Source organism: Mustela nigripes, chromosome 14 (assembly GCF_022355385.1).
Source record: "Mustela nigripes isolate SB6536 chromosome 14, MUSNIG.SB6536, whole genome shotgun sequence".
In the NCBI taxonomy this organism is placed as follows: Eukaryota; Metazoa; Chordata; class Mammalia; order Carnivora; family Mustelidae; genus Mustela; species Mustela nigripes.
The window spans coordinates 78,342,513-78,365,582 of record NC_081570.1 but is presented as its reverse complement, the minus strand read 5'-3'; the positions used below and the strand labels follow the sequence as shown (position 1 = coordinate 78,365,582).

At 34.2% G+C, this 23,070-nt stretch overlaps 1 protein-coding gene across 4 annotated transcripts in view; it reads right to left on the bottom strand.

Annotated features, from left to right (window-relative positions):
* Positions 1 to 1,721: 1,721 nt before the first annotated feature.
* BTBD8 (BTB domain containing 8) overlaps positions 1,722 to 23,070 on the bottom strand; it is a 107,072-nt gene continuing 85,723 nt past the window's right edge. For all 4 annotated transcript variants that reach the window (XM_059375374.1, XM_059375375.1, XM_059375376.1 and 1 more), the window contains 9 exons: positions 18,046 to 18,228; positions 17,238 to 17,375; positions 16,244 to 16,373; positions 13,752 to 13,813; positions 8,536 to 9,247; positions 8,193 to 8,277; positions 7,669 to 7,808; positions 3,870 to 6,197; positions 1,722 to 2,589 (listed from right to left, as the gene is read on the bottom strand). In XM_059375374.1, the coding sequence (XP_059231357.1) occupies positions 2,120 to 2,589; positions 3,870 to 6,197; positions 7,669 to 7,808; positions 8,193 to 8,277; positions 8,536 to 9,247; positions 13,752 to 13,813; positions 16,244 to 16,373; positions 17,238 to 17,375; positions 18,046 to 18,228 (4,248 nt within the window). In that variant the 3' untranslated portion in view covers positions 1,722 to 2,119. The remainder of the gene's footprint in view (positions 2,590 to 3,869; positions 6,198 to 7,668; positions 7,809 to 8,192; positions 8,278 to 8,535; positions 9,248 to 13,751; positions 13,814 to 16,243; positions 16,374 to 17,237; positions 17,376 to 18,045; positions 18,229 to 23,070) is intronic.

Genomic DNA, 23,070 nt, shown 5'->3' with positions numbered 1-23,070 from the left:
CCTGGGATCAAGCCCCACATCGGGCTCTCTGCTCAGCAGGGAGCCTGCTTCCTCCTCTCCCTCTGCCTGCTTCTCTGCCTACTTGTGATCTCTGTCTGTCAAATAAATAAATAAAATCTTTAAAAAAAAAAAAAGAAATATTAGGTTGTAGTCCACGAATTAATTGTGGGACCTTTGACAATCTTTCATGGGCTTCGGAATTCTTTGGAATTTGAAGGGATTAGATTAATCTCTAAATTCCCACCTGGCTTGAAAATACAATGTTCTTACAATGCTATATTTTAACCTCTTACATGGTTTCCCCCCTCACTAGAAACTGAACACTCCTTTTTTTGAGTGGAGAACAGGAATCAAACCTTATTTATCTTTGTACCTCTGTGCGTAGAACAAATGCCTGTTTCTTGACCGAATGAATGAGTTCCCCCTACAGAGCTTCTAGTTTAAAAAGGCTTGGCTTTGGGGTGCCTGGGTGGCTCAGTTGGTTAAACAACTGCTTTTGGCTCAGGGCATGATCCCAGGGTCCTGGAATCAAGACCCACAACTGGCTCCTTGCTCAGCAGGGCACCTGCTTCTCCCCCTCCCTCTACCTGCTACTCAGCCCGCTGTGTTCGCTCTGTCAAAAAAAAAAAAAAAAAAAAAAAAAGAATATATAGTAAAAAAACAAAACAAAACAAAAGACGCTTGGCAAATTTATGGTGTAACAGATTAGTGGCTAAAATATAATTGTTATTATATAAAAATAAATGATTGCGCATTAATGTGATTGTAGCTATTCAAAATACAGATTCACTCTTCTGTTAATTTGTTGAAAACCATTATTTTGTTTGTTTGTTTATTTATTTATTTATTTGACAGAGAGAGAGAGAGAGAGACAGCAAGAGAGGGAACATAAGCAGGGGGAATATAAGAGGGAGAAGCAGGCTTCCTGCCGAGCGGGAGTCTGATGCAGGACTTGATCCCAGGGCCCTTGGATCATGACCTAGGCAAAGGCAGACCCCCAACGACTGAGCCACGCAGGTGCCCTGTGAAAACCGTTATTTTAGAAAAGGAATTCTAAACCAAAAGGTTTCTTTGACATATTTTAGAGAAATTATGTTAGTTACATATCTTTGAGAGAGGCTAATTCTACTAAATTTTATCATCCTAAGAGCAATGTCCACATAATGAAGTAAGTATCCAAGCGTTCGCTCTCCAGTACCATTTTGTAGAAGAGATTTTTATCTTTGTCTTGCTACCAAAATTATAGACTGAAAGACAATGTGATCCAGGAAATAAGGAACCAGATTATATAGACACATGGAGAAAGCAAACATATATGTATGTGTGTGCACATACACACACAGTTTAACTTACTCAAATGACTCATGTACCCATTTTAAAATTAATACTTAGTGCAGGCTTATTGCTGGAATAGTTCCAAAACATCATCTCTAATATGGGATGGAAAATGAAGAGCAATTAACTAACTCTTAAGTCTGTATAGGTGAAACAAATGGACAAGGGCATATGCCTCTCCTTGGATATGTCCCAAAAAAGATAGTTATAAAGGATTCCATTTCTCTGTTTTAGTAGCAATGTGATTGAAATTTGAAGTGCATTTACTTCACAATTTCCTGGACCTGCACTGTTAGGAAAGTGAAAGTTTCTTCTAATATTCAGTTATCAGGCTCAATCACACCAACCTGAGTTTGAATGTTACTCACTGATTAACTATACATAAATTGACACAAGCACAGCAAGTTTTTTTATTGTTAAATTACTGTTATCATATGCAGAGCAAAAAGTAAAGGAACTGATCTACTTGTGCATTCACATTTTAAATCCTTGAATTATAAACAAGTGAACTAATGATCAGTTAGGAAAGGAAAACTGTAGGGTTTCTTTGTAAGTCTACTAATTCCTCTAATAATTAATAAAACATGCTCAAAAATTTTAGAAAAACACTTTTTTCTACATATGATATATTAATAAACAAATTATGTTTACCTCAACAAATTGGAAAGACTCCCTCAATATTAAGGACAGTCTATCTCTGGCTAATGCAATTATTTGGATATAATATAAGCATCAAAAAATAAAGTGGTGGCAGAGTTCAAAATTTTCCAAAGTGTTAATACTCTTAATGCTGAGTTTCCAGTTCCAGAATTGTCCATTCCCCTTGGGGTGAACAGTCTTCAGAGGAAAAACTAGCCATGGTGATGCTTGCTGAGGAATCATCAAGGGGAGAGGTTAGTTCACTCCATCTGTTCAAAGTGTCAACATGTGCTTTACCCTGAGGTTTTGAGCTGTCTCGTGCTAAAAGTAGTGTCTGCTTGATTAGATACTGTGCTAAATTTAAGTCTTCAGGAACAGAATTCGTAATATTTAAGTTTGAATCCTGTTCAGAGAGCAGTTGCTTCAATAGTGTCCAATCTTGTTCTGCAAAGTGCTGATCATCTTCAAAATCCATGTCTGTAACATGTGTTTCTGATTCCATTTTCTGCTCAAATGCTTCTATTACATCCATCTCATATATTGGAGAGAGGGTTTTTGAAGGCCGATGGTCATACATGTAGGTTTGTGCCAGTGTGTCACAATCATCTATGTTTCCTGAAATAATTCATAATACTACACAATGTAAAAATTGCTCATGTTGGTACCCCTCAGAGTTTTGTAGAACAATACTAAAACAATGTAACAGTTATAGTCCAAAAAAAAAAAAAACAGAATGGAAAAAATAACACTTATACAAAATTGACAAGATTATTGAGGCATTTCTTTTTCTATATTAAAAAAAAAAACAAAAACACCAAAGGATGTTTAGCAGCAAAATCAACATAGGCAACTAACAGTAATTCTCCATACTTTAATTTTAAAATGTGTGATACAGAAAACAAAAATTATTTAAACATAAACATAGAATGCGCACATGTATCTAATTCACTATAATATGAACTTAAAAGAGAAAAAAAGACATGGTTATTTTATGGTGATTTTTAAGTTAAGTCAGTTCCAAAAGGGTAATAAATACATTTTATCTAAAGCCTTATTTGTATATTGCACATGCAAAAGAGGATGCAAGCAAGGACAAACAAAAAATACAACTTTAAAGAGCTCCCTACTGTTGTGATTTTGCTGAACAAGGGCTATTGATCAGTGTCTTTCTTAGTTCTGATATACAATAGCTATGCAGTCAGTCACTATTGCATATTTTAAATATTTTAAATGTAGTTCAAATTATTTTAATAAGGAAGACAAACACACAAAACAATTAGACAGGAAATCATCTATACATATGAAATAAGCCTGGGCTTTTTTCATATATTATCATTACTTCTAAATATAATCTCTTTTAGGAAATTTATCTTTTTACTTGAAAATTTTAGAATTATAGTGATCCTCAAAGTCTTAATCTCTGTAAAATGCATATAAATTATAATAATTAATCTAGTTAAAATAGTTCAGTGCTTTTAGTTATATTATTTTAGTTATTGCACAGCCCTCTTAGATATATACTAGCATAGTCCATAAATCATATCCAATTGTATAATAAAATTTCTAATAGTCAAGAATTCTATGTTAAATTAGACATAAATAAGTAATAGCAAACTAAGTTTTTCTCTTTATTATTTCAAGTAAAATCTCTTAATAGATTACCTCTAATAATTACCAAAATTTTGCTAGATCTTAACTCTGCACTAGGATTTTAAGTGAACAATAAAGATTAACTAGATAGTTTTCATATTATTAAGAAATTTAAGTTTTCATTTGAAATTTGTATCTGTTGCTTAATTATTCTAACTAAAATATAACATTTGGGGCTACTTACAACTTTAAAATCTATACACTCATTTTCTTACGGATTTAGCATTTCTATTTCTGTACATTACCTGCAGATAAAGCAATATTAGCTTTTTTGGTAGCTGTAGAATGATTCTCTTTCACTTGACCTTCCTGAGGCAGAAGTTGACTCCGACAGGAGTCCAGAAATTTTGTAGAGCTGTTCTTTGGTATGTCAGAATTGGGTTCTCTTTGATGAAGCTCCAAATGACATGGTCTTTCTTGAGATTTTATATCATTATCTGAGAGTTTGCTGCATTGCTGAAAGTCATTATCGACCTTGCTTCCACTGTTTATTTTATCTTCTGGAAGAAGCTGTCTGCCTCCTTTGAACAGGACATCTACTGTGAACTTTTTTCCTGTGGCTGAAGCACTCTGTTTATCTTTTCTTGATGGGTCAATGCTACTGGGACCCAAGAGAGAGCTTTCGTTTTTATAAACACTGTTGCCTTTATCTTGTTTACATTCTAAAATACTACCTTCACTTCCTTGTGTGTACCTGGAATAGCAAGTCCTTCCATGATGTTCATGAGAAATGCCATCAAAAACATCAGAAGGTGAAAGAGAATCTACAGAAGGCTGAAAGGGAGTATGGGCTTCCCCTTCATCAGATCCTAGTTCTTCACATTCATCTACTGAAAGTAAGACTGATCTTTTGAATTTTTTAGTTGCAGAAAACTCGTGGCTTTCATTTTCTGTTGCATCTTCAAAAGCCAAATTAATTATTCCCTGAAACTGCTGAGGAACTGAGTTAGATGTACACAAATTTTCTCCAACATTTTCAGCTTCAGATCTTTCATCTTCTGTTTCATCTGCTGAGGAAGAAACTTGATCTAGTTCTTGTGCAAACTGGACACTGCTACGTCGAATATTTTCTTTTTCCCTAGGGTGAACTACTGTAGATCGAGACCAAATTTCTGGCCGTTTCCTAGGAATCTCATCATCACTTGTTGAATTAACTTGGAAAAGATCATTACTACTTTGCTTCTTCATTTTCACCTCAATTCTTAAGTTACTATCATATATTTTTAATTCTTCAGGAGTACTGGTATCACTGCTACTTCTTCCAAGAAAATCATGGCACAGCATAGTGCCACATTTAGAAATACCTCTGTCATTTGACCCATCATCATCCTGAGACCCTCCAGCATCATAGTCTTCAGATCTGGGCTTTATGTCATCAGAGGATGTGGTAGCGCTGCCAGTGTCAGATTCAGGGCTTTCTCTCTGATGCAGACCACTGGTACTCAAATTCCAGTGGCTCATAAAGGGAATTTCTGGAGTTTCATGGCTCTCTGGAGTTTCTGTTGTTTCCATATCTTTAGGAGAATTTTTTCCCGATATTTGTTCCAAAACACAGCTGGAAGAAATATCTGAGTCTGCTGTAGCATGTTTGATTTCACTCATAGCAGAGTCATCAGACAAGTAACTAGGAATTTTCTGTTCTTCTACATGAATTTTAGATTTTCTGTTATCTTGGACAGAATTTAAAGTACCATTTGTCCTTTCAGCAACACATGGTAGAACATCTTGGACACATTTAGTGCTTAATTTTTTGTTTATAACTTGTTTCCCTCCTTGCTTCTCCCTATCTGATACTGGATGGATTTGCTCTGCATTTGCTGAATCTAAATCACAAACAGGATTAGAGTTCAAGGAGTTTTCACTGTGATTTGAAATCATGGATTTTAGGACAGTGGTGCTGTAAAATTTTGGATCTACGTTATCACTCCTATCAGAAAGACAATGTATTTTAGCTGTGTTGTATTGATCTGATTCTTTGCTGGAAAATTTTGTTTCACTTTTATCTGAACAAATCCGTTTTGATTCTAGTTCATGTTTTATTGATTTATCCAGATTTGAAATACTTTGGCATTCTAATACTAACTTCTCTTTTCCTTGATTGTTTAATGGCTTTTGTGGGTCAGGTTTGCATGATGACTGGAATGATTCTCTACCGTTGATTTCTGATGTGACATTAATTAGAGGTTCATGAAGCTTCTGTTCAGAAATATCATCCTTATTATTATTATCATGTACATCATGAAGCTTACTTTTTTGGACAACACATATTTCACTTTTTGAAGGTCTTTGAGAAGAAGGCTGAGTATGTAATATAACCTGTCCAGGAAGTGTTTTCTGTTTTGACTCTTTATTCCTCAAATTTTCACTTTTTTTAGACTGATTTGTTAAGTTTTTAGGCATTGCCGCTATTTTTGCATTAACCTTAGGCAAAGATGTGTGTCCTTGCTTAACAGGTTTTCTCTTAGGTGTTTGTTTATCTGCAGCTGTATTGTGGTCCAATTTTGTCACATTTTCATCAGACTTCTTTGAAGATAATGAAGATTTTACTGAATTTGGTGATTCTCCTTGAGATCCTAAGAAAAGAAAATTTAAAAATGTAAAGTACTTTCCAATTTGTGAATGAAATGCAGTATTTGTTTTTCAATTACATTAGAAGAAATAAAATAAACAAGAAATTATGTACCTGTGACATGGACTATGGAAGATTAGGTGTCAGGAACATGATAAAATAAAAAAATTTTTATCACAAATATAGGGGACTACTGTAGCATCTTAGTAAAATTATTTAAATAGGATCTTTTTTCCTCAAGAGTATTGATCCTTACACCAGAATTAGATTTGCATAAATATATGAGGGTGGAAAAATCTGATTTTCTTATATCAAAAGAGCAGGAAGGGTCTTCCCTTTGAAGTTTTTTGGAGAAAAAGACTGTTCCACACAGCTAAAAGGAGCATCAAACTAAATATAAAATAGAAATGTTGAAATTACTGTGGTTATTTTCCTGTCAAACATGAACAAAACTAATTTATTTTTCATAACAAGACCATTATTATTGTAGATCATTTGGACTGACAACTTAGATGTACAGTGGAAACTAAAAATGCTAATTGGAGGGCAAGGATTAATTTTGAGCATCTATTTGTTTACACTGGTTGAGTCCTAGAGATGATAATTAAAACTATGAAACAGAATTGCCAAACCTCTGTAAATGTTAATATTTATTACTAAAACTTGGATAATTTTTCTCTAGCTTATTTTAAAATTCACTTTCAGCATTAATTATCTAACTCAAAATTATTTTTAGGTTTTTACAAACTGCTCACACTTATGTGAATGCTTAATACATAAAGCAAATTAATTTTAAAATCAGTTGTTATGTCATCTGCATGTCATTATGCAATCTGATCAGTATGCTTTTCTCTCTTAGAACATGGCAAAACAGGCACAGCACAGAGGGAAAATTCTTCCCTACATGTCACAGTGCTCAAGACTGTACCATTACTTTTTAAAAGGCTCTAATATTAGTGCTGGTTTTGCACGTGGAATTCCTATAGATATCAATGAAACTGAAGAAACCTAGGCATAATCTATAAAAGGACTAAAAATACAGATAAATTATTGACTCCCTTAATTATTTCTCATAAAAGACAATAAAAACCAAACCCACACCCTGAAATACCAAAATCCTTATATAGGGGCGCCTGGGTTTCATTCTTGGTTTTGGCTTAGGCTCAGGTCATGATCTCAGGACCCTGAGATCCATCTGCCTGCTTCCTCCACAGCTCTGCCCTCCAGAGCCTGTTTGGGACTCTTCCTCTGACCCTCCCCCTACGTGCTGGCTCCCACGCTCTTTCAAATAAATCTTTTTTAAAAATACTTATCTAAAAGTAAAAGGGTAAAGTCTTATCTCTATAGTGTGACACAAATGTAAAACGAGTGAAACCCTGTTATATTCTTATTTGTTGCTAAAGTTCCACATCAGAGTTCTGCTTATTCAATTTAAACAAACACAGAAGTAATACCCAGGACTATATCAGCTTTACCTTGAGTTTTAGCAAGATTAGATGCGGCATTTTTTGTCCTCTGTTGGGCTGTAGCACATCCACTGCCATTTCCTTTTTTCTTTAAAATTGCCTGTGGTACTGGATCACTATATCCTTTGTTAGTGACCTTCTTTAGCACACTAAGAAAAATGATTTGCAGTCAGTACTGCACTCAGCAACACATGACATTTTAAGACTCATATTACAAAATATATTTTTTTCTCAAATAAATTAAAAATTATCTTTTTTTTTTCTAAAAATTGAAAAATCTTATGTTCATAGGTCTTTAAATTTGTAAACCTGCAGGTCAAGTATGACAAAGCAATACGTATCAAGTGTCACAAATGTAATATATCATTTTTCATACACTATCTTCTTTTAATAAAGTTTTAAAATATTGTGTAAATAAATACATTCCCTAACAAAGAAGAAAAGATGTTTTAAAAATATTTAGCTAGAAGTTAGCGCATAATTAACTTGCAAAGAAAGCTAATGTACATGTAAAATAGTGAATGAAGACTTACTTGTTATTTATACTAGTTTCTTCTTGAATGCCTTTTTTATTTGAAGTTCCATTGGTAACTTTTGAAGCAGGTCGAGATTTTACCACTGTAAATTAAGAAAAAGTCCATCATGAAACAGAACGTTGAATATGTAAAAGCCATGCATAAATTCACTGGCCAGACACTATATCTAAAAATAAACATTAATGTGGGAAGAAGTATATTTTCTCTCAGTTTGCATGAACACATGTAAATAAATGCTTTTTGGAATTTGAAACTAAATAAACATCCAACTACAGAATCATTTTTTTTCTGGGAACTTTAACTGTCAGGAGCTATTAAAAGTGAGAGTACTAAAACCCACCTACAGTAGAAGTTTTGATACTTTCCACACTGTTTTTCACTCTCTGTCCTGGAGAGTCACAAAAGGTCAGTTTATCACCAGAAGGCTTCTCTTCTCCTACAGATCCATTTTCTTTTGGTTCATCCAGACATTCAGTGGAAATCAGAAATTCCATACTTGAATTGGTCGATCTGCTGGAAGCTCCTGCGATACTGAGGCACGGAGAATCTTTTCCTGTCACTTTCTTCAAAGGCTTTGCTTTGGCTTGCACATTTAAGTTTCCAGTGAGTACCTTGGGCCTGGCACCTGTAATGTGCCCTTCCTGATTTCTCACTCCTTTCTCATTTAATGAGTTTTTCTGTCCATTTGCTGATGCTGCTGCACACCTTTCCACAGCTTGTCTAGGCGACTTGTTTGCTGACTTAGCATTATCACTGTTTTCTGTTTGGGACTTTATTACAGCTTTGGGCTTTCCAGAAACATTCTTTCCCCCAGTTTTAAGTTCTTTTGTAACCTTAGATGCTGTTTTTGTACCACTCTTTTCCTTTAAATCATCATGTTTCAAAGTTTTATTTATAGTATTTCTATTAGTACTTGATGAATGACCAGATGCTACTAATCCATCAGATTTCATCTTTTGCTTAGTAGAGGGATAACTCCAACAATCCTTCTTGGTATTTCCTCTCCAAGATTTGTTTTTTATAACACCAGAGTCAGAAACTTGTCTCCTTTGCTATAAAGAAGAAAAAAAATTCTTTATAACTTGATGGAAGTACTTGACTTACAATACTTTGTTTCAATAAGCAGCTTTTCAAAGAGGAGAAAGTAAAGATCACATTACAATATAGGGCCACTTAAAATTTGAATCATCTTGGGATGCCTGGGTGGCTCAGTTGGTTAAGCGGCTGCCTTTGGTTCAGGTCATGATCCCAGCGTCCTGGGATCGAGTCCCGCATCAGGCTCCTTGCAGGGAGCCTGCTTCTCCCTTTGCCTCTGCCTGCCATTCTGTCTGCCTGTGCTCTATCTCTCTCCCTCTCTCTCTCTGACAAATAAAATCTTAAAAAAAAAAAAAAAATTTGAATCATCTTTGATCACTTGAATGTGTCTTTGGTCACATTACCTTAATTGAATCTGAAATACAGCATAAAAAATTAAAAGACAATGTTATTTTAAAAAGGCATACTATTTAGCTTTGTGAAATTACGGTAGAGATTAACACCTAAAGGTGTCAGGATGGCTTGGGTCAATGATAACAATGTCCAATGTTTTTTGAGGCTCACTCCCAGGTTCTATGCTAAAACCCTTTTCACGCATTATCCCACTTAATATTCATAACACTCCTATGAGAGAGCTCCTGTTGCTATCTCTATTTCATAAACAAGAAACTGGGGATTAAAGCTGATATGTGATTTACCAAGGTCACATGCTTGTAGGGATGGCAGTGGGAGTTGAGCTCATGATTTACTGCTTTAAGCAGGCAGTCATTTATATGGTATAATTTGAGGTACATTATAAAGATTTTCACCAAAAACTGTCTCTTCAATCCTATTCCAAATGTCTGAAATTTTATCACTAAAGATTTAATCCTTGGGGGTGGGCTCTTGGGCTGCAAGCCTCTGGGAAACAAGACAGACAGTACATCTGAAAAGTTTGGCTTTTGGAAGAAACAAAATAGTAACACAACACTAGCAATATGGAGAAAGTGGAGGAAAAAGGATCCTAGAAACAGGTGAAGTAGGTAAAAAAGAGGAAAAGAGAAGAACAGTTAAGACACTGAAGACAATGCGCCTGTATCATTTTGGTTATAATCAACCTTGCTATACAAGGGAACAGCAACATTTTAAAAAGTGCTGGGAAGTGCAGAATAAAATTTTAAGATTATATTGCCACTCTTTATGAAATATGCCCCCTCTTTGAAAAGCTGTATGAGACTGCAAAGGTCTAAGGAGGAGCCTATGCTGTCTTCATCTTTGTATCCCTTAATACTGTGCCCATAACATACTGGATACTCAAGAAAATGTGACACATGTTTTCAAACCTGAGAATATATTGATATACAAATCAAGGGCTAATATTTCTGAATATAGAAAACCTCCATTTACATTAAAAATCTGTCTAAGGTAACATATATGGGGGTGGGAATACACACACACACAAAGTAATAAATAACCTGTCTGAGTTTAGGGAAAAGAGAGGTAGAGTCCTAATAAAGGAATCATTGGGTTGTCGTAGCTTTATTGACTTAGGATAGTTAAGAAGTTATTAACCTCTCTGGGCTTCATATTATTTATTTCTAGAGGGTAGAGACTGGTCCTACTCAGTGCAGTGTTCCAGGATTCTATGTAATATTTATAAAAGTTCAAATAGGTTTGGTCCTCATTTTTTGTTTTCTTGATCAAATCTTAGCTCAAAACAAAACAACAACAAAAAAAAGGGGTGCCTGTGTGGCTCAGTGGGTTAAGCCTCTGTCTTTGGCTCAGGTCATGATCTCAGGATCCTGGGATCAAGTCCCGCATCGGGCTCTCTGCTCAACGGGGAGCCTGCTTCCCAATCTGTCTTTCTCTGACTGCTTTTCTGCCTACTTGTGATCTCTGCCTGTCAAATAAATAAATAAAATCTTTTTAAAAAATCCTTTCTCTATTTTTAATACCTAAAACCAGGCAGACTTCTGATTTTAGACTTCTTCTCACCCTTAAAAGTGATCCTACCTAATCTACCAAATCCTTGAATCGAACTCTTTTATTTTTTAAAAATTTTATTTATTTATTTGACACAGAGAGAGAGATCACAAGTAGGCAGAGCAGCAGGCAGAGAGATGGGGAAGCAGGCACCCTGCTGAGCAGAAAGCCTGATACAGGGCTCCACCCCAGGACCCTGATATCATGACCTGAGCCGAAGGCAAGGCTTAACCCACTGAGCCACCCAGGCGCCCTGAATCTATCTCTTTTAAAGCATCATGCTATGGGTGAGATCTATGTAGTATATGCGGTAACCATACTCCTTTAGAAACTTTATATTAACATAGTATAGCATGATGAGGATTCAATGTATACACATATATCTAGGCATTCTCTAACTTACATCTGTGAAGTTTACATATATTTCTTATATACAAATGGCCAGGTGGGAAGATGCCTGCTACCGACAAAAATGAGACCACATGCTAATGAGAAAAATGAGAAAAGAGAGCTATCCTCTAGAGAATTCCCCTTAGACACCCTTTTGGTTCCAGTATGATTCCTTCTGTTTGTTGGTTTTTGTTTAACTTTTTATTGTAGTAAAATTTACACATAATCAAAAGAAGATAGACTAGTATAATGAACCCCCGGTACCTATTGCCCAGCTTTAACAGCAATCAGCTCTTGGCCAATTTTGTTTCATATATTAACTTCCCTTGTATTTTTATTTTTTTTTATTTTAAAACATTTACTCGGATAATAAATTTCCCTTTTATTTTGAAACAAGTCCCAGACATTACCTTAAGTATTCTAGTACCAGCACTCTTCTTTAACCTTTCTCTCTGTCTTATCTCACTATCTTTCTCCCACTTCCAGATTTCATCTCATCTCGTAAAACACATCTATTCATTCCATACTTATTGAGCACTTACTATGTACCAAATAATTGCACATAAATTATTTCACTTAATTTCCCCAAGAATTCTGCTAGGTTTTATTAGTCCATTTTAGAGATAGCTAGCTCACAGATGGCAGAGATAACAAACTCGAAATCAAGGCTGCACTGTCTTGGCAGCTGTGCTGGTCGGCAGTGCTGCAATCCCTGCACTTGGCTGAAGAGGCTTCCTCCCACACTCACACACACTTCCCGCCCCTGTTTTTTCCCAGTAGGAAAAAACACCTTAGAAGATAAAGAATGGAGCTAAAAGACCCCCCAGGAAACCTGTATCCTGTGCTCAGTCTTCTGGCCTCATAGAGACCACACCTTTTCCATTTCACTCCCTCACAAAACCAGTGAAAATCTAGCTAAGGATTAAAAAAAAGAAGAAAAGAAAAGAAAGAAAAAGTGAAGTCAAGATTTTAACTCTTATTATCCCAAGTCCAGCACCCCTGTCAGTATTCTGCCTTTCTCAGGGAAACAGTATTACAATATTACCCTATTTTCTTCCCACCATGGTTAACAGTATAAACCCCCAGGCCACCTGAATGTCAGGAGGGGAAGAAGAACAATGAGACTGTTCTCTTTTGCTGTTAAGGCAAGAAAAGAGGACAAGCTTGGCTGATAACAGTGAGTAGAAAAGCAGAAAGAAAGGCAGATAAAATAATTCTTGGGAAGCCTAAAAAAACACAAAAAACAAACAACAATAACAACAACAACAAAAAAACCACTGAGGATAACACAGAGGGAATCAGTACATAGAGAAAAATGTCCTAAGAGTATTTTCTTAGAAAAATGTCCTAAGAGTATATGGTACTGTACCATATACCTAAGAATGGTCAGCGGGGAGTCTAAGTGTTCCATGCTTAGCAGAAGAAATTGGCTCAGATTGTAACAAATATACCAAGTCATTTGTGTGTGGGAAGTGGTAAAAAAAAAAAAAATGACTAAAGTTACCATCTTAACCATTTTTAAGTGGGAAGTACAATAATGTTAACTATATAGACCTTGTGCAACAAATCTCTAGAACTTTCTCGTCTTGTAAAACGGAAATTCTATACCCGCTGAAAAACTGCCCTTTTCCTTATACCTTTAGCCCCTGGCAACCGCTATTCTCCTTCCTGTTTTTCTGAGTTTGACTACTTCATATACTTCATATAAATATAACAAGTAACTTTTAAAAGTAAAACACAACTAACTATACTCTTGGTATGAATTGCCTTTTTCACACCAAAAATGTATTATGTGAATTAAAATCTTAGTATTGAGAAAACTGGGACAACTAAAATCTTCTTTAAGAAGTAGGTTAATTAGAAAATTAGACATTGAATTAGGTCTAGAATTTTAGACAACTACTGATCTGTTGGAATAGCTTCAATATGTTAGTTGCCAAAAAGGTTTTCAAGGAAATAAAAAAGGCAGAATATTTCACTTCCTATGCCAGCTGGATATTAAAAATTCACATCATTTAAAAATTTATAGCTTGATTGAAGAAAGACTCAAAATTATTTTCATTAAGAAATGGCTTTAATGAATACATTTAAATAATCACTGAAACAAAATAAAATTTAAATTACTTAGCATCCTTTTTCATTCAGACCCATGAAATTTTAAAAGTTTACCTGAGAACTACTGAATACAGGCTTCTTGCCAAGTCTTCGATCATCACCTTTGTCAAATGCAGCTGTAGAAAGAAACAATTTATTTTTATAGGAAATACTATCATTACCATAAAAGTAGAGGGAAAACAGTACGCTAGCAGAAAAAGGTTATGTTTTAATGGAAGTAACTTAAGAAAGGTTAAAAGTAACCTAGTACACGCAAGGAATTCCATTATATTTTAGAACTTTTTTTTAAAGAACCCCATTTTCAATCTTATTTTCTGGTGTCTATGGATTTTACATAATTAAAATTAATAAGTAAGAAATGTAAAATCTCGTGAGGATTCATAAATTTACAAAAAAGCAGAATTTTCTCAAGCTGTGAAATTTTAGAGATAATCGGTTTCATTTAGTTTTCTAAATTCAAAAAATTACAGATTGTGGCAAATGTAATATTTTATAAACCATTAAATATGAGAACCTTCTCATATCCTATCCTAAAAAATGTAAAAATACTTTGCTGAAATTAACTACAAATATTTCCTGCTTTTGCAGAGATATCATGAGGAAGAAGGAAAGAAAAGAGAAAAAAATTAGGTTCTGTTGAAAATAAAACAAGAAACAATCCTCAAACCGTCCTTTTCAGAATTACATTAAGAATTCACTTTCTACATCAGGTTTATATAGCAATTATTGGAGAACTCATGTTTTTATTCTCTTCAAATAAGAATTTGAATGACGTCAGGAAAATATAAAGAAATAATGGGATGAGAGCTATAAATACAGTTCAGCTAATATAGTTCTTTTTTTTGAGGGTTATATTTCAAACTATATAAACCATAGTTTGGAAAAATACAATCTCAAAAAACCATTTAATATTTACTAAAACAGCCGATGAAAAATAAATTATATGTAACACTTCCACTGCATCTTCTATTTGTATCCTATAGGATCTATGCTATAACACAAAGCAGGATCCTAGAAATGGCATTATAAGGACTGATTAATAGTGAGCAAATGACTTTGCACAATCCTATACAAAAAGAAGTTAATATAAGATTTCTCCCAAAGGTGAGTAACTCAATCAGAATGTAAGAAATGCTGTAACAAAGACAATCTAGAATCACTCCTTTATCTGAGGTTTCCCAATGCAGTAACTATCCATAAGTCAGGACTCATTATAATTCAACATACTAAAGATTAGAAAAAAGATATTATTACACTGATGGGATAGATTAAAAAGTTCTTTTTGACAATTAGTACAATTACCAATACATTTTGTTTTACATGTGTGTGTATATATGTATTTGTATGTATTTGTAATTAGCACTTTATATAATAAAGATAAAAAATATTGTTTAAGGCAGAACTTAACTATGAAATCCTCTAAAATGAAGAAAAACAAAGTTTACTACCAATCAGAAGAGAGCTGAATGACACCTACTCATGCAATGCCGATCTTATTTCTTCACATTGAATAGATTTTGTAGTAAAAATTAACCGTCATCCAAAAATCAGTACAGATATATTCACAAGGAAAAAATCTCAAATTCCTGAAGACCTTGATTTTCATTGTTTCATGATTTTTTTCTTTTATTATTTTGTTGGAATTTCTTTGAAAAAGTGCTCCTCAGCTCACATCCAGCTACACAATCATGTTATGTTCATAATGCAAGCCAGAGCAAAGCATATTCTGACTATTCCATTAAAGAATTTAACATATCTATGTACTATCAAGAATATATCACCTATGGCTTTTGTATTTTATAGTAAAAAATGTTCACTTTCTAAAATATAGTCTCTTAAAATGTTTTTAAAAGTATACTTGCTGAATCTGCAAATATTTTTTTAAGGCACCTGCTTTAACCCAAAAATAGTCATGAAGCCATTTTTAGTTCCACACCCTCAACATTTTTATCTTAATATTTTTGAAATAAACATACATTCTGAGCAATACACATCTTTTGTTTAATGCTAATGTTTTAAATGGTACCTATTAAATGTCAGAGAGCACTGTGCGGCTCCTGAGGGACATTCTGCAATAGCACACATCGTATCACTGAACCAATCAATTGTGAAATAAAGCCATCTAGTTTAGACAAAACCACAAGAAATGATACATTATGCAAAAGATGGAAAAGCTTTAGGCAAAATATATTTAAAAAGGAAGAGAAAGTATGTTTGGTAATATGTTCTACGTGAATTACATTTTCCTATACTTTTAACCTCTTTATAAAAACGCTTTTAAGCAAATTTGGTTGGAACATTGCTGCTACTATAGAGTAGGATTAAAAACTGATAAATACATATATAAAGGAAATGAGTCATTTTCCAAGAACAGTCAAGCATGATTTATTAAAACTGCCTAAACATACTATCATGAGTTTCAAATAGCAAGCTATTATTGAACAGAAGCAAACAATGTTAATCCTACCACTTATTAGCATCCCCTCAAAAGGTCTCTTATCACAGAGATCATAAAATAAGAATAAAAAATCTCACGGCTAATATACCTGCTTGGATTTTCTGTTGATCATCTGTGCTCATCAGCTTCCAGCTTTCTGTGTGACGAACAGCATAGAAAGACCGAACCAGGAAGATCCACAGCTTATCACGCAGAGCCTGGATCTTGCACGTAAAACCCTATGTTCAAGCAACAAATCAGCAGCTGGTGAGAGCCACATTGTCATAGCAACCAGTCATTATTCCTTTCCGAATCTACTTACTCCTAAGCTAGATCAATGATGTCATCACTTAGATTTTTAAAATCATCGGGTATATGTTATTTATGAAGGCTTACTCGTCAAAAACAGAATTTTATAGTAAACATGAAGCTAAACCTTATCCTTGCAACCAAACATTATTTTAAATCACCAATAGCCTTTACATAAATATCTTCTACAGCCTTTTCAAATCAACTATGACATTACAAGGTCAAATACTCTATATAATAGTAATAAATACGATGAAATTTTTTATCATTCTTGTTGAACAAATAAAAACTGTCAATAATTTGCAATAAGCTTACTAATATTGATTAAGTAGATTTTAAAATAAGTATTATTTTAATTTTGCTTTTTCCTAATCCATCCAATTTTAAATATGATTTTCTGAGGGTAAAAAGGGATTAATAATATAAAATAAAAAAAGATGATTAAAATTATTTAAATTTTTCTATACGTTCTAATTTTAGGAAATTTAATACAGCGACACAGGAGAAATACTAGAGTTATGCTATACCAATTAATATTAAGTACCATACTATGTTTAGAATTAGTGAGTCAAACTGCCAAATTCTGAACTTTTACAGTAAGTCTATTTAGAGGTAAATGGAATTAAAAAATTTTTATTTTATGAAAAATTCCAAATAGACACGAAAGTAGGGATAATAACCAATCTCCATTATCTAGTTTCAATGAACCATGAAACATTTAAGATGTCCATATATTTTAAAATCTTAAAACAATTCAAATATTATATCATTTAAATGGATTTCATCACTAATACCATTTCCTTTGTACTGTCAGAGTTCAGTAACATGTCCAGAGCCATAAGAAGAGAGCAACTATTCTCAGTGGTAATGTTTTCTTCAATTGCTTTTAAAATTTTGTCCAATAGATCAGCTGTGCTGCTCATTGCTTGCGACTACAAAACATAGAAATTTATATTTAATAGGAATACATGTGAAATGTGTAAGAAATGTGAGAGTCTGGCTTAACAACAGACCATTCATCATAACTGCCCATATGAAGTCAACCAGAAAACTTATTTTCTCTGTTAATAATTATTATAATTACATAATTATGATAACAATAACTTATTATAAAAATCCCTTTCCTTTAAAAAAAATATCTGCACACAACACATACACTGTCCCTAGAAGCCAAAATAGTCCTAAAAACAGAACTAGAAATAAATAATCAAAGTTCTTTATTCAATAACTACATTTAGAACAAGTGGGTCCCCAATAAGACCAAGAATTTTGCATTGATCATAACTGTATTACTGACAAAACAGTATCTTTATGACTGGTTTCTAAAATATGGCTTATGCTGATTGAGGGTTACTGCTGGCCAGAGTTACATTATGCCTTGCCAGTGCATTCAAACCCATCCCCTCCTGCCTTCATTATCTTGTGAGCCAAAAATCCTGTCCATCATTGCTCTAAATCCTATGCAAGCATGCCATCTGCTATGGAATTTATTTAAGTCACACTAATTTAATCAAAGGCAACCTGCGTTTAAAAACTCTTACATAACAGTAATCAGAACACAAAGATGGGGCTAAATATAGGATATAATTTTAGACATAGTACCTGTAAGAGAAGAGCAAAATTTTCACTTTGAATGATCTTGGAGAAGTTTTCTATAATAAAGGCAATACATTCTTCTTGTAGCTGAGATGCCATAGTCAGTGCTACTTCTGTCCACTTCACTCTGGGTAAACTGATGATTAGCCTGTCACTTTCCATCAGAATAAAAGCAGCATTCTTATCATTCTTACAATTTTAAAAAAATTGGAAAAAATGTTAGATTACTATTCATAATATAACTTTCTAAGCAAATAAAATACCTTTGTTTTCTTATGATGTTTTCTGCAAAAACAAAAAAAAACAAAAAACAAAATTCCAGGTAGCTAATGTCTTTGTCATTACTTATAATATTTATTTATTCATTCATTCAGAAATATCCAAAAGAGGGGGGCCTGGGTGGCTCAGTAGGTTAAAGCCTCTGCCTTCGGCTCCGGTCATGATCCCAGGGTCCTGGGATCGAGCCCTGCATAGGGCTCTCTGCTCAGCAGGGAGCCTGCTTCCTCCTCTCGCTCGCTCTCTCTGCCTGCCTCTCTGCCTACTTGTGATCTCTGTCTGTCAAATAAATAAATAAAATCTTAAAAAAAAAAAAGAAACAAAGAAATATTCAAAAGGGCAAACTTTGAGCTGGGAACAAACCACCTCTAAAAGATCACTAAAACAAACCTGAGAACAGAGGTATAATATAACTACAGAGAAAAACTTGACCTGAGATCTTCACTACTGGATTAGTTTTTGTGCTTATAGATATCATTCATAACTGTACAGCTACACTGACATAACCTTAATTCTTTTCTAACTACAAAATACATGTAGTTTATTATAAATTTAGAAAGGTTAAAAATTACTTATAGTCTCCAGTGATTTTTTTCCCCCTCCTAATTAGGTAAGACTCTTTATATTTTATTCATTTATTGATGATTCATTTTTATGCCACGGGAAAAAAATATTCATGAATAGTGATCCCTGTGGAAGATAGAATGATAATTTACAAATACCATGTGCTCCAAGGAAAAGGAAAAAAATAGCAACATACATACATTACTGTATCTTGTTCATATTTGATTTCTAGTTCTTAAAACAATGCTTAGTAAATAACTAATGAGTACATATAGTTACCCAATAGATTATAATAGATTGAAAAACATGGCCTCAAGTTCTTTGTAGCTCTATCCATCGAGAGGTGGAATTTATTTACTCATCCCTTGAATTTAGACTGGCCTTTTCACCTGCTTACAGAAGTAGTGATACTGTGCAAGTTCCAGAGTCAAGGACTGAAGAAGCCCTGCAGCTTCTTTCTTTATGCTCTTGAAATTCTGGTATCGCAAAGCCACGAAGAAGTTGGGTTAAGAAAGACCACACAGAGTGGGAAGGAACTCAGAAGAATCAGTGAAAGAATCACCCACTTAATACACAAAATTATGAGAAATAATAAACTGTAATTTTAAGTCACTTAGTTTTGTAGTAGTCTGTTACAGAACAATAGCTGATAAATATCTGGAAGCCACAGAATGAAATTCTTAACAAAGGCTGCATGATGTAAACTTTGCACATCCTTTGTATGCTTCAGATCTCAACTCAAACTCTATCTTCCCTGATTTCTAGCCCCATATCAGATTCCTTTTATATATAAACCTGTCCCTTTTCTCTAGAGTACCTGACTCATTTGTAATTATTTGATCATGAACACAACTCCTTGATTCATATCTGTCTCTCAGTAGGCTTTATGTTTACTGAGCGTGAAACCTTGTCTGTTTTGGCTCACCACTATATCCCCAGGGCCTACTACAGAATTGGGTCATAGTAGACCCTCAAATATTTGTTCATTTTTTTAGCATCACTAGGAGGTGAGAGTCTATATGTGAATTCCTAAAGTGAATTAAGTTTAATCCTTAAACAGCAAAACATTTTTTATCTTTTTTTTTTAAATTAACGTATCATGTGTTATTTGTTTCAGGGGTACAGGTGTGTGATTCATCAGTCTTTCACAATTCACAGCACTCACTATAGCCATTACCCTTCCCAGTGTCCATCACTCAGCCTCCCCATTCCTCCCACCCGCCTCGCCTCCCCTCAGTTTGTTTCCTGAGATTAAGAGTCTCTTAATGGTTTGTCTCTCTGGTTTCATTCCATTTCCTTTTTTCCTCTCCTCCCCCATGATTCTCTGACTTGTTTCTCAAATTCCATGTATCAGCGACATCATATGATAAATGTTTTTCTCTGATTTACTTACTTCACTTAGCATAATACCCTCTACTTGAACAACAAAACTTTTAACATTTTACCCACTTACCAATAATTATTTTTTTCCTAAGAATTCTTTTAAAATGTATTATATATTTCCCTTGCTTTATTAGAGTAAAAATATCATACATTGCTATAATTTTTTTATTTTTATTTTTTAGTACCATCACCCTTCCCTCCTCTGGTGATATCCTGAATAACTGTGCTTTTAGGCAATTTGCTCTACCGTAGGCACTGTTCTGGTGGTGAAGCCAAATGCAGGGTATTCAGATAAACTTGGCAGGTAGCTACCAAGTGCTTACTATACACAATGTTATGTGTTATGACAATAATTTAATTTTTTTTCAGTGTTCCAAGGGCAATTTTTAAAAAAATACAGATATAAAGTATAGTGATAATTTATGTTAGAACCTGTTGGAAAACTAAATATGGACATAAATGATAACATAGGTGGTAAGTGATCTTATTCCAATACTGATCTGAATATGTAACATTCAGTGTTAGCATTCAAAGAAGGCTGAGAAGAAAATTAATACATTTCTAGACCAAACACAAAAAATTTTAATCCAATAATTAACACATGCTCCAAACTTAACAAAATATAAAGGGCAGTATTAAGAAAAGTCTCCTTCCCTTTCCTGTCTCCAAGCCATGCATTTTCCCTCCTCCCAATCAATATTATTTAATTTCTGTATCTTTCCAGAGTTATTTCATACATACACACACAAGAAATATATATCATATTGTCTTTATTTTACTCTCATGGAGGAGGCATTAGTATGAATGACACTCTATCCTCACCCTTTATGCTTAGCATACATCTTAAATATTTTTCTTATCTGAATGTAAAGCGCCTTGTTATTGTTATAACAGCTGTATAACAGCCCACAGTACAGTAAGTCACTCAACCAACCCTCTACTTATATTTATATTATTTCCATTTTTTTGCTGTTATAATGTTGTAATGAAAGATCTTGTAAATAAAATTATTTTATACATATGGGAACATTTCTATAGGATGAATTCTTAGAAACAGAATTAATGGATCATTACTACTTGTCTTAGCCTGGGTTCTGCCTAACCCCTAAGCCTGAGAAACAGGCTTGTATGCAGATAGTTCATTTTGGGAAATGATCCCAAGAGAATCTGAGGTATTAGGGGAGTGAAACAGGGAAGGAGGGAAAGTCAATGGAAGGATATGTTTTCTAGGTCCTTACAACTCAGTGTGAGCCACACCATCTGAATCACCTGGAGCTCATTAAACACAACAGAATCTCAGGCTCCACCTCTGACTTACTGAATTAGAATCTACATGTAATCAAGATTCTGAAGTGTTTTGTGTATATATTAAAGTTTGACACACACTGATACAGCATTCACTATTATTGGCAACTGGGGCTCAGTCTTGCTGGGGACTGCCCTAGGGACAAAACAGGTAATGTTTGACCACTGGCTCCACCTCCCATTAATCAAGGCTTATTCCCTGGGGTGTTAACATCCTTCTACTTCCAGGTTTGCATGGGTGTCAGAATTACTGAGTTGTAGGTACACTGTGTTGAGTGATAGTGAGGACTTAGGCCAGAAAGTGAGAAATATGTGTGATGTGGCTGAGGGAAAGTGCTGTCGGACTATATGCATATGCAGGTAGATCCTGCAGCAATGGGCTAGAGTTATTACACAGGCCAAGAGGATATGAGGTGGGGCACCAGAAGTATCCTAACCATTGCCAATATATATTCAATGGAGAACTGTTTTCCAAACTGTAGATTTCTCTCCTGGCAACCTAGAGAAATATTTTTAATGGCTTACAGTCAGCATTAGAAAACAAAACAAAAAAGAAAGAAAAGTGAAAAATAGGAAATATCAGTACATCATGTAATAATGGTAAGTATTCTTTTGTGAAACTTGTTTCAGTTTTGTATGTGTGAGTATACTGGGTTACAGAGTAAAAAGAAATTCTACTCTCAGTCACAGTCAAAAAAGTTTGAAAAACACAGCAAAAGTTGTGCTAATTTTTATTCTAAAAGTCAGAAAATGGTTTGATACTGTAATTTCCATGTACATTTCTCTTAAATGAAGTTGATTTATTCATCAAATTAAGAAGTGTTTATATTTTATTTGTGAACTAATTCTGTACTATTTTTTAAAATCCTCTGTATTAGGAAAATTAGAATAAGTAGTATGATATGAACTGTCATTTGTCTTTCAGTTTGCTTATCGTCATTTTTTTTTTTTTTTTTTTTTAAATTTTTTTTTTTTTTTTTTTAGGGGGAAATCACAAGAAGGGGGAGAGACAGGGAGAGAGAGAGAGAGAGAGAGGAGGAAGCAGGCTCCCTGCTGAGCAGAGAGCCTGACGCGGGACTCGATCCCAGGACCCTGAGATCATGACCTGAGCCGAAGGCAGCGGCTTAACCACTGAGCCACCCAGGCGCCCGCTTATCGTCATTTTTACTACACAGAAATTTTGCATCTTTATGTAATCAGAATTTTTTAAGGCTTTTGAATTTTATATCCCCACTCCCCTGCCTAGGTTATAATTCTCCTAGGGTTTACTGTAGTATTTTAATGGCTTTTTCCCCCACATTCGAACCTTTGATCTATTTGGAATATATCCCTGGCATACTAGGATGTGAGGTATAGATTCAACTTAAAATTTTGTCTTAATTGTCTTAATACCATATATTAAACAAACAAAAAAATGACTCATCTTATTTCCCAATTCTTAATTGTCTTAATACCATATATTAAACAAACAAAAAAATGACTCATCTTATTTCCCAATTCTTA